Source organism: Triticum aestivum, chromosome 2A (genome assembly GCF_018294505.1).
Source record: "Triticum aestivum cultivar Chinese Spring chromosome 2A, IWGSC CS RefSeq v2.1, whole genome shotgun sequence".
NCBI classification, from domain to species: Eukaryota; Viridiplantae; Streptophyta; class Magnoliopsida; order Poales; family Poaceae; genus Triticum; species Triticum aestivum.
In genome coordinates this window covers 473,676,521-473,689,034 of record NC_057797.1, presented here as the reverse complement: position 1 = coordinate 473,689,034, position 12,514 = coordinate 473,676,521, and the positions used below count along the sequence as shown (strand labels likewise).

The following is a 12,514-nucleotide window of genomic DNA, read 5'->3' as shown; positions in this document are numbered from 1 at the left end:
CTCATGTGATGATTTAGTCCCAGACCAATCACAGCTCGCCAATTGGCTGCCAAGTGGCTGGACGGTCAGCGCACGCAGTTTTGCAAAAAAACCCCTGCAGTTTCCAATTATCAACCCGCAGTCACCCCCACTTCTACTGGAAACTACTGTACATATGGGCCAATGCTACTGGAAACTACTGTACATATGAGATGCCAAGAAGTTCGATCCTTCAGAGCTTCTGAAGAACATCGCGCATGGCCGCGCGCGGCCTACACACGGCCTCCAAAGCCACGGCCTTGGGCATGGTGATCCCCACCCCCTCCGTCATGTCCACCTCCACGCCGTCCACCCGGTCCCAGTCGAAACACTGCACCAGCGTCCCGAGAACCACCCCGACCGTCTGCAGCGCCAGCGCCTCGCCGGGGCACCTCCGCCGCCCCATCCCGAACGGCATCATCAGCAGCCCGTCGCCCTTGCCGTCCTCGAACCGCTCCGGGCGGAACGCCGTCGGGTCCTCCCACACAGCCGGGTGTACGCGTTCACGATCAGCATGGTGCCGCTCCGCACGTCGTAGCCGCCGACCTTGCAGTCGGCGGAGGACTCGTGCGGCAGCAGCAGCGGTGCCGCCGGGTACAGGCGTAGCGTCTCGTTGATGATGCACTGGAGGTAGCTGAGGCGGGGCACGTCGTCGGCGCTGAGAGTGGGAAAGGCCAAAATTAAATTACTAGAAATAAACACGTTGGAAGTGGGATTCATCCAGCTAAGTGACATGGCCGTGTTACTCGCCTACGTTGAGTGACCACTATCTGATTAGATATATGATAAGACAGATAAAAAGTGGAGTACTGGACTAACACAATGACTCAGGTCGAGTTGTTGCTATCTGATGACCACTATCTACTGATGATGCCAAATTGCCAATGTCCTTAATGAAGAAACTGACAGTTGAAGTACTCGGGTATGTGAGAAGCAACCAAGTGGAAAAGTGACTTACTGCACACAGAGCGATGATCATCTGATCAGTGTACAGCTCCGGCTCCGTCTTCTGCAGAGTGAGGAGCACGGCGATCATGCTCTTCTTCTCGCCCTCGTCGCCGGCGCCGCCCTCGTCCATCCTCCGCCGCTCGGCGTCGATGAGCCGGTGGAGGAAGGCGTCCCTCCTGCTCACCGTGGCCAGGATCCTGCTCCTCACGCCGGACACGTCGAGCCACCGCATCACCGGCAGGTAGTCCCACACGTTGGCCGCGCCGATGAGCGGGATGATCTCGTCCACCACCTGCTTGAACTCCTGCGCCTCCAGGGACATGTCCATCGCCACGTCCCTGCGCTCCGTCTTCCTCTACGACAACAACCTCACCGGCGCCTTCCCGCCGGCGCTCGGGCGCTGCAGGCAGCTGCAGCGGCTGCTCCTTGCAAACAATGGGTTCTCCGGTCACATACCGGCCGCCGCCTTGCCGCAGATGAAGAGCCTGCAGGTGCTCGACCTGTCGTCCAACACCCTCACGGACGCCATCCCGCCTGAGCTCGGCAAGCTCCAGGCGCTGGCCGGCACACTGAACATCTCCCGCAACCGCCTCTCCGACGCGGTGCCGCCGGAGCTGGGACGTCTCCCGGCGACCGTCACCCTCGACCTCCGCTTCAACAACCTCTCCGGCGAGATCCCGCAGTCCGGGTCCCTCGCCAGCCAGGGCGCCACGGCCTTCCTCAACAACCCCGGGCTCTGCGGTTTCCCGCTCCAGGTCCCCTGCCGCGCGGCCCCGCCGTCGGCATCCTCCTCCACGCCGCCTCCGACCACCACTGGCTCCGGCGGCAGCGCCGGCGGCACTAGCCAGCCGATGAAGACCAGCTTCATCGTGCTCATCTCGGCCGCCGACGCGGCCGGCGTCGCCCTCATCGGAGTCATCGTGGTGTACATATACTGGAAGCTGCGCGACCGGCGCGGGGATGATGTCGACGACGAGGAGGACGAGGAGGGGCGAGGGCTCTTCGCCTGCCCGTGCATGCGCGCAAACACCTGCGGGGACTCGTCGGACGGGTCCGACGCGGGCGGCGGCGAGAAGAAACGCGGCAACGGTTCCGGGGGCGGAGGCGGCGGCGAGGACGGGGAGCTGGTGGCGATCGACAAGGGGTTCCAGATGGAGCTGGACGAGCTGCTCCGCGGCCCCGGAGCGGTACAAGGAGTTCGCGGCGGAGGCCGGCGTCGTCGGGCGCGTGCGGAGGCCGGCGTCGTCGTGCTCTTTTTTCCAACGGCTTGCTCTGCTCTGAAGAATAGAACAGGTTTTGGAAACGGCAGGGAGGTTTCTGCAAAACTGCGTGCGCTGACCGGCCCAGCCAATTGGCGAGCTCTGATTGGCCTGGGACTAAAACATCACATTGTATGCAAGTTGGGGTATGAGTTGATCTAGTTTTGCAACTTTGGGACTAGATCATCACATTGGGTGCAAGTTAGGGTACCTGGGGTGCTATTACCTCCAAGATGATACATTTGAGATTTTGGATGATAACAGGTCAACCATTTTGTTTCATTTTATGGCTTTACACAATTCACAGCCAACTTGTCAGAGCTTTCGGAAAAGTTCTTACTACTGTTTCTTCTTGGTCCTAGTACTTAAGATAAGATAACCAAGAATCAATGGAGCGAAGTGTAGTGTGAATTGGATGGATGAATCTCATCCGGTGGGCGATTGGGTGATCCAGCAAGCGCTCTAGGAAAAACCAGGTGATATTTCCGTCGATGGTTCGTCCAAAGTGACCAGACCGCTTTCGTCGACCGGAGCCGCCTCTGTGTGTCACTTCGGATCAGAACCACTCAGCGAGCAATGAGCCAGAACCGAATGCGCGAGATAATTAGTCACTCTGCACTAGCAAATCCTCCTGGTGGTGGATTCCAGACAACCTTATCTGCACACCACCTGTCAGATTTCACACACATCGTGCCATTAATTAATTCTTAAATAAAATTGATTTGAAGATCCTCCAGTCCTTGTAAGATTCATATATAATCAGAAATCTTTACCGAATTTCATTTCTGCGCGATTTACTCCCGCCGCCAAGCTGCCACGTGAAATGGCGTTTGAATGCTTTAGAAAGAGACAAATGTGGAACCAAAAATTTCTCAAACACATGACCTAACCCTATCCCGCTCCGGTGCGGCGCCGCCCGCCGGCCGGCTCCTCCCGTTCACTACAGCGCCTCCTCCCGCCGCCGTTGCCGCCGCCAGGGGCGTCGCGGGCAAAGCCTGTGTGCTGCAGTGGCGGCCGCGGCGTTTCTCCTCAGCCCGCGCATCGGTCAGGACGGCGGCGGCCCGTGATGGCTGGATCTACGGTGGGGTGTGCGGGGCGGTTGCGTACGGCGACAGGACCAGTGGCGCTCGATCTGGGCCTAGATGGGCTTCGGCAGGCCGCAACCTCGTGTACCGTTCCGTCAATGGCTTGTTGTTCTTGGGATCGACCCGCAACTTGAGGACGTCGGGGGCTGCGGCCCTGGGCGTGGCGGTGGTGGCCACCTCCTCCGCCGAAGATGGTCGGCCTGAGGCTGGGTGGTCGGATCTCCAGATCCGGCATCTAGTCCCGGCTGCGAGTTGGAGAGACAGAGTTGCCGGTGAAAACCGAGCCGACGGCGGACGATGGCGGCGTTTTGCGTAGTTATCTTGATAAAGGCATCGTCGTGTAACTTCTGTCGACCCACTCGTGCTGCTTCGAGAAAAACCCTAAGATCTGGACATCCAGATCGGACGATGGCGGTACTGCGGTATCGTTACTCTCTTAGGAGCATCGTTTCTGGAGCAGCGCTAGAAGACAGAGGCAGAAGGTGGAGCGGCTAAGTCTTGCACGGAGCTTCGATGGAGATGTCAAGTCATGCCTGACCGACAGGTGTTACGCTGTGTCATGCCTGGTCGGCAGGTGCTACGCACGATAGATCTTCCAGAGCCTTCGTGTCTGGATGAATGCGCGCAGGGCGGTGGCCCCGTTGGGCGTCGTGATAGCGTCGACGGATGTCTGAAATGGCAAGGATGATTCGGATCTCTATTCTGGAGATGGGTCAGCGGTCGAGGATGATGGCGGCTTCTGGCTTCTAAAACGTATGCATGTGGTGCGCGCTTTAGGTCTGCTGCACCGGATGTTGGTCCCGATAAGTTATGTGGATAGATCGACGACGACATCGATTTTAGATGTGGGGGTGAGAGCACTTTACATTATCGAGTTTGTAGGTGTGAGTAGTGGCTTCGGGTGACTTGATGTATTTTTCTGTCAGAGCTTTGTGAAATAATTAATAAAGATGGTTATATGCACCGATTGATGCAGAGACCGAAGGTTTAACCTCCTTTTCCAAAAAAGAAAATGGGACATGAACCATTCATATTGATTATATATGTGAATTAATTACTTTAAAGCTAACAATTGAGAGTAGGAACTGTACTCCAGCTTGAAGTTTTGGTTGCAATGGATATCAAGAAGAACGCCTTGAAAAGCAGGGGTTTGTCGCTTTGACCCAAACTTGATGGTACATCCAGTACACACACATGTACTGCCTTGACTGACCGGCAACGAGAGGCCGCCATCCCTATCGAAGAAACGCATGACGGTTCTGTCCCGGAAAGTATGCAGTTTTTTGTTTGTTTGTTTTTTTATCGGGAAAAAGTATGAATTCTTTTAAAGAAACTTTTAATCTATTCCTCTTCAAAAATAATAAAAGTCTCATTTAGATTCGTAGACCATCTAACGATGACTACAAGCACTGAAGTGAGTCAAAGACGCGCCATCGTCATCGCTCATTCCTTGCCAGAGCCGGACAGAACTTGTTTTACTAAACAATCGTGAAGTCGTCGGGCTAAAGCCCCGTAGGACTAATGCATCAGAACAGCAACCGCCGCTCATGAAAAGACGCGTAAATATAAAAGATTCAACTTGAAGACACATGAGCGTAGAAAACGAAGACTGGATCCGAATAGATCCACCAAAGACAACCACTGACTGAATTCCATGAGATTCTACGAAGACACACCTTCACATGCCCTTCAACGATGCTAGATGCACCACCAGGACGAAGACTTGGCGGAGAAAGCCTTATTCCATTTTTACGGAGTCGTCGTCGTCTCGTCTTTCTGAACCGGACACAAATCATAACAAAACTCAGAAAACATCCAGAACAGAGCCCTCCCACCAGCAAAGACATGGATCCACCATGCCTCCATGGTTCTAGGGAGCTCTTTTTTGGACATGCAGTTTTGACTATTGCTCCTAGCTGAATACGCAGGTAAGAAATATTTACTCTTGTGAACATGCAACAATATTACATTATCATATCTGTAGGTTTTTTTTGTAAAAGTGAATGACATTCTATTTATATTTACCTTATGGCTAGCCCATGTCCCAACTTGGACCAAATGGAGGATCAACCATGTAATCATTGAGTTACAAGTTGGGTAGGGTAATTCCATTAAAAAAACTTGGACGGAATTATATATATACTCAACATTCAGAGCATTTACAACTGGACCTCTCAAATCCTCCCCCAAACGTCTGGATGGGTTGTCCGATCAATGACCAATCGCAAAAGCGATAGCCAACTGGGAGCCCTAAATCCGGTCCAAACGCCCGGACTGACCGGCAACTCCATAGGATTGTCCGAACACCGCTGCCACATAGGATCGGCATGCTAGGGCCTACACCGCCCCAACCAATGTCCCCACAAAAAACCCACCTGACCGGACGAACCCTAGTCAAACCCCTCACTCCTCTCAGTCAACTAGTCCTCTCTGCTCCCCTCGTCCTCCCTACTCCCTCCCAACTCCATTTCCTCCTCTTCGCTATGGCCAACTCCGATGCCAGCTCCAGCAACGAGCCGGATCCCACAGACTGGGATGGCCTCGTCAAGGAGGAGGACGTCTGATCTAGCAGCGACACGCCCGACAATGAGGAGCTTGCGCTCCCACCATCGAGCGGTAGCGCATCGAAACCGGAGGAAGCGCGAGCTCTGTCGCATCCGCCAGCTCCTCCGTATCCCGCCGGCGTAATGCTGGCGGCAACAACCAATCCCGCGCCCACCTAGCCCGCTCTGCACTGCTCCAGATCCGAAGCAGGGCGGGCGTGTCCCCTTCCCCTCCAACGGTTGCATAGCCCAGGCAGTGTTGGGTGCTCATGCCCGCGTTTCTCATGTGCATGCGCATGCCGGAGTTGGAGCCCAAGGCGGCCCGACGCGAGCAGTGACGGCGGAGCCTGACTCTTCCCGCCAACGCGTGACGCCTCCGGCGCAAGAACGCGAAGGCGCTTCGCCTCGACATCGAGGCATCCGAGCGCCTCACAAGGAAGAAGGAGCCCGCAAAGGCGAAGGCGGCCTGACACGCGAAGGAGCAATAGTGTCTCCTCCGCCGCCTCTCGTGCTACATCTCCTCGTCGGAGGAGAGCGGCACCACCACAGACGACGATGACGACAACGATGATCCTCCCGCCGCGAAAGCCTACATGGAGGAGATGAACCACCGTGCCGCCAACCGCAAGGGCAACGGCCCGGTTAGGAAGTGGTGAATTCCGGTCACCCCGCACTGCTATGTTAATATTTGTAGTTTTTTTTATGTTTTAAGGTGAATTTGAACTCCGTCGACCCTTTTGGATGAACTTTGTGGATGTTCAATGACCGAAATGATATGTTCTATGCCATCTCGTATGATCTGTGTATTTTGCATGTGTTTGTAAGAAAAAAATGGTATAATATTTGGTGTCCGTGGTTGTAGGGAGGACAAAATTACAACTATCCGGGCATTGCCAACCGACGTGCCCAGACAAACCCGCGGGCGTGTGGGAGCCGCAATTTACCAATCCTGGTTGTAGATGCTCTTAGTGAACCAATAATTAACTGGCACAGCTACATATCCATGTTTAAACAAGCAAGAATCAACCCAGCTAGAGACAACTTACAGTCTACACAAGTTTAGATTTGTAGGTGGCCAGTCAAATAGACCTAGGTAGCCCCCCGCAAAAAAAAAGATAGACCTAGGTAGCGGTCTACTCCCTTCGTCCGAGTTTATTAGGCCTCTCAGCATCACAAGCATGTCCCCTTTTATAAGGCCCCGCATTGGAAAGGTGCATGCATGCAACCATTTCATTGGTTGTATTGAAAGCTATTGTTGTTGGTGCCATGACTGAAAAGTTAATACACTTCATGTGTGCTTTTTCATTGGCTGCATGCATGTGAGAGAGTGCATTGGGAGTGGAATGGAATAATTAATGTGAGCAAATTATTATGTGTCTTGGTCTAAGAGAAGTTGTCTTTAGACCTAATAAACCCGGACGGAGGGAGTACTAGTATCGATTCCCATGCACTAGTAGCAGTTAACCTTGATTAAAAGAAAATTGTTCAAGTGTCACCCTAATCTAATCTAATATTTCCCGCAAAAAAATCTAATCTAATCTAATCTATTGTGCATCTAATCGATCCATGGGGAGGTGCTCAGTTCATGCCTGTTAACAACATTTTGTAGTAGTATACGGTTAGCTGCTTCGTGTCAAACCGCTGGCTGGCCGTCGACGGCATAAACAACCCCCTCCAATCACCACCATCTTCTTCCCCTCCGCTGTAAATTCCATATAGTAGGGCGCAGCACAAACTGGATCCAAACAAGATTCCTTCCACATCCAAAAGGCTGCGAGGGCTATATATAAAAAGCGCGGCACCCACCGGAGCTCCCGCCCGCCTTGCCTCAATCACTTTACCAAGATAACCCACCACCGGCCGTACCCAATCGAATCGGTAATGGAGCACCACCAGCGGCTGCTGCATTTGTCGCCACACCAAGAGCACCTCATGATCGGCCCGGGCTTCTTCGACGTTGACCCGATGCACTTCCACGGCGACGACGCCGGCTTCCTCGCGGTGCAGCCGGCCGCCGACGATGGCGCCTGGATGGAGGACCTCATGCATCTCGGCGACGAGCTGTTCGGCGGTGGTGGCGGCGGCGGCGGCGCCGGGGACGACAACGACATGGTGGGCGCTGCTGCTGCTGCTGACCAGGCATGGCGGCAGGAATGCGAGGGCGCGTCCCCGGACGACCACCCCTGCAGCTACGACGACGTGATCAGCCCTGTCTCCGGGGAGCAAGGCGCGGGCTTCGAGCCCAGCCGCGACGACAGCGACCTGTCGGGGACGAGGAAGAGGCGAGACCGCTCCAAGACCATCGTGTCGGAGCGCAAGAGGAGGTTCCGGATGAAGGAGAAGCTATACGAGCTCAGAGCTCTCGTCCCCAACATCACAAAGGTTAGTACTACTACTCTAGTTTGTACTACTCAGGATCCTCTCATGTCGTGATCGATAGAAACAGTTTGTGGAGTACACACCAATTCTTACTGGGAGCGCGCGTCACTTTCCTCTGCAGATGGACAAGGCCTCCATCATCGCCGACGCAGTGGCGTACGTCAAGAACCTGCAGTCGCACGCCAGGAAGCTCAAGGAGGACGTGGCGACGCTCGAGGCGCGGCCGGGGTTGGCCGGCCGGCGGCAGCAGCTGCAGCAGAAGCAGGGCCGCCGGCACGGCCGCAACGGCGGCGACGACGAGGGGAACAGCGGCAGCTCCAGAGGGGGCGGCGGCGCGCGGGTGACGCTAGTGAGCGCGGCCCAGGTGGGCGAGGGCCGGTTCTTCGTGACGGTGGAGTGCGAGCGGCGGGACGGCGTGGCGGCGCCTCTCTGCGCGGCCGTCGAGTCCCTCGCCGGCTTCCTGGTGGAGAGCTCCAACCTCGGCTGCTCGTCAGACCGCGTCGTGTCAACTCTCACACTCAAGGTACTACTCCCTCCGTCCGAAAATACTTGTTATCAAAATGGATAAAAAAATGTATCTAAAACTAAAATACACCTAAATACATCTTTTTTAGTTGCAAGCAACGACTCCCATAAATAATCATTATTCATTTCCGCGACAAGTAACTCGGACGGAAAGAACATATCTATACTACGTACTTGTAGTATAGTATGAATTTTTCTCTCGATTGATTCCTCTAGAAACTGTGATGCTCTCTCTGTGCATGGAATTCCAGGGCTCCAAACGAGTGATACTTAGTTGTACTGATGTGGTATCGCCGTGCGTGTGTGCAGGTTAGTGAAGCAAGGGAGGAGGTGATGATCAGCGACCGCACGGTGAAGCTGTGGGTGATGGCGGCGCTGCTCAGCGAGGGCTTCCGGCCAGAAGCCACGTCGGAGATCTGCTAAGCCACGTGTCGTCATTCCATGTGTTGTTAGTAGTGTGGCGTGTGGCGTGTCCTCTGGTTTGTCCCTGTCCGTCCGATCCGTAACTGAGTACTACAGAAAGTGGCCGAGTTGTACCGCTGCTGTGCTTCAGTCGACCAGGGCCGTCGCCCGGCCCGCATGGCTGGTCAAACGGCGCCGTTAAATGTATCAAGCAATTGACGGTAACAAACGCTAGCTATGGCCGCCTGTGACTGTGATGCACTATCGTTCGCTCAACTATGCCGTGCCATGAACAGACACTCGTACACAATTTTTGCCCATGGTATATATGCAGTGTACCCAGTTACACACTCACTCCGTAACTCATTCGCTCGCATTCAAGCACGTAGGCATCGGTCAAGTGCTCGATCGAGACCATGACACGGATTATAAACTAGGACTGCAAAGTTCACTTTGGTAGGGACTCAACAGTAAAGGTAAGCGATTAAGTAGGTTATGTCTTTTATAATTTCCATGTTGTAACTTCCTGGTTCTGACTTCTGAGTTATATTGGCCCTTGTACAATGCAGAGTATTTTTTAACACGGTATAAGCGCAGACGCTCGTACAGATTGCTGCATATACACTTATCCAGTGGCGGAGGCACAGAGGGGCCAGCCAGGGCCGGGCCCTCCCCAACATCCTAATTTCCTTGGTAATATGCATATGAACAGTGACATCTTTTTACTGTTACCTGCAGTCGGCCCTCCCTAACGTCCAATTATATGCATTCCTGCTTCCGCCACTGCACTTATCCATATGAACGCACGCATGCACACCTTACCCCTGTGAGAACCTCTAAGCCGGCACATTATCTTCAGATTGACAAAGTCACTGCAGACCCCTTCGTGAACGCACATCACCAGAAGAACTGAAATAAATCTAGGAAAATGTGACCATCAATGCCAAGTTTAGGACTTGAACCCTGGTGGGTTAGTCCCACCACAAGGAACCTACACTCAGTTCGCACAATGCAAGGTATTTAGAGAGGTGTCTCCGAAGGGGAAAATGGTTATTTGTCAAGCAGCTGTCTAAGCACCTTGCATTCTTCGGATGCTCTGCTCACTTAGCTTGTAGTAAGACCTATCTAGGGCTGTTTTGGTGCTATTTGACATATCTTTAATTTACTCTAATGTTATGTATGTTTCTATTGAGAAGCTACATGTAGCTTGAAGGGCAGAAGTCATTATTATACCCCATCCCATAGGGGATCAAACATTATGTCGGAAGCTATTTGTATCTAACTGAACCCAAATATTTTTTCAACGGAAGGCGGCAATCTCTTCGACATCTAGGCATATATGGTGACTTTGTTAATCTTGAAGTAACTAACTTGGGTCTTCAATTGTTGTGTGAGTATCACTACTGTAGAATCATTTATCAGTGACGGGCCCAAAACGTTCATTACTGAAAAGCAAGCAACTCGTCACTAATATTTTGTCATTGATAACTTGTTACCAGTGACGATTGGCTTCTTATCGAGGAATAATGATTTGTCAATCTTATGATTTGAGTTAGTCGTGGAGAAAAATGGAGGGGAGGGGACAGATGTGGTGTGAAGGGATCTCCTATGCGATGATGTTTTTTAGAGCATGCAAACTGTGTGCCATGGCTTTATAGAAGATAGAGGATAAAATACAAGAATTCAAACAAGCTCCCACCACTTGAGGAGTATCAGACTTTAGGGCCACTTGCCGATCCGAGTGAAAACCTGGGGTGTTACATTATTGTTGTTCGCTTCTTTTTCTTTTTTAATAATTTGATTGTGTGCATCCTTGATGTTGAGTAAATGTATTTAGCACGTGTATTCTTGTACTTCAAGTCTTCCTCCTTGTGTATAGCTGAGGATTTGACTGCCTTATGTACTTGATATCTTATAGATTTGTCAGCCACACTGAGAGTTGCATCATATTCCTCTACACTTGATATCCTAAGTAGCTCTTGAGACCATGTTAATGGATAAATTGGATGTAATTGGTATCTTTCTTTTTTATTAATATATTTCTTTTATTCAAAAGAAGAAGAAAAGGCACGCAGTGTGGCTGACATAGTTTGTACGAGAACACATCCAATGCGTAGCGCATCGGGTCTTGTTTAACGCCAGTTGAACTCTACAAATCCTATTTTCTTTTCGAAAACATAGGTACAATATGTATGCACAGCTCTACAAAAATTCAAATCAAAATTTTACCCGCAGCTCCAAGAAGCAAAAAAAATCAGACTATGAATACTAACTAATTTGGGTTGGAGTATTAATTTTGCCCATTAACACTGCCAGCCCTGCCTTTGTTCTTTTGGTTTCTAGAGTTCTGGACTGGATTCGGATTTGAGTTTTCGTGAAATGTCAAATACATGTTGTATCTGTATTATTACGTCAGGCGCACCGATTATGTTTTGTAGTTGCCACAGAAGACCCATACAACAATGTTCAAAAGCGCTGATTATTCCCACGAGCGATCACTTATTACCAGTTTCTCAGTATGTCAATTTGTGAATTGATAAAATTCCAAGATTACTCAAATCTAAAAAGAACTCCAAAATAAAATAAAAACAGTTTAATCTGATTAATCAAACACAAATTTAAATTATACTCCCTAACGTCTTAAATTATAGGACGGAGGGAGTAGCATTTTGTTATGACCGGCATATTAGGAGCTTAACCCAGTTAGTTGTGGCCTAAGTTTATCTTATTGGTATTAGGGGCTTAGCCCAATTATCTTATTAGGAGGATTATATAAACTCGTGTAAGGACCCGTTTTGGGATTAAGCAAGAAGCAATCATATCTACTCGGCTTCCTTAGGGAGCCGGGAGACCTAACCCTAGCCGTCTCCTGCCAACGCCGCCTCCTCCTCCCTCGTGCATGACGGCGCCCAGCCGCCGGCGGCCGCGTGTTCATCCACGTCCAGCTCCCTCCTTCCCCTACAACCTTCGGCCTAGACCCGGTAGAACCCTAGTTCCTACCACTTTGGTATCAGTTAACTCGGTTGCGATCATGTCTTCACCGCCGCCCACCCCATCCCTCCTGCTGCCCACCGCCACCACCGCCCTGCTGTCCATAACGGCCAGCGCGCCTCCCCCGCTGGTGCCGTCACCACCGCCGCGCCGGTCGCCGTCGTCTTCTCTTCGGAGGAGGTCACCGGAGCAATCCGCAATCTCGCCACCGCGGTCCAGGGGATCTGCCTCTACTTGGCCGGGCCCTACGAGCTGCCGCCGGCCGCGCCACCAACCATCGCCACCGGGTCGATGCTGGTGCCGTGGCAGCCGCCTGTGACGCCCCCGATTCAATCGTACACTAATCATACACGCAAACGTGTAC

General features: G+C 52.2%; 1 protein-coding gene and 2 pseudogenes across 1 annotated transcript; 1 reads left to right on the top strand and 2 right to left on the bottom strand.

The window, feature by feature from the left end:
- Window positions 1–120: 120 nt before the first annotated feature.
- Window positions 121–1,476, bottom strand: LOC123185420 (cytochrome P450 81Q32-like; annotated as a pseudogene).
- Window positions 1,322–2,053, bottom strand: LOC123191712 (uncharacterized; annotated as a pseudogene).
- Window positions 2,054–7,593: 5,540 nt separating this feature from the next.
- Window positions 7,594–9,384, top strand: LOC123185419 (transcription factor BHLH156). The gene is made up of 3 exons (XM_044597298.1): window positions 7,594–8,235; window positions 8,354–8,755; window positions 9,067–9,384. Exons 1-3 carry the CDS (start codon window positions 7,735–7,737, stop codon window positions 9,178–9,180), a joined length of 1,017 nt encoding a protein of 338 aa, XP_044453233.1. The 5' UTR covers window positions 7,594–7,734; the 3' UTR covers window positions 9,181–9,384.
- The last annotated feature ends 3,130 nt before the right edge of the window (window positions 9,385–12,514 follow it).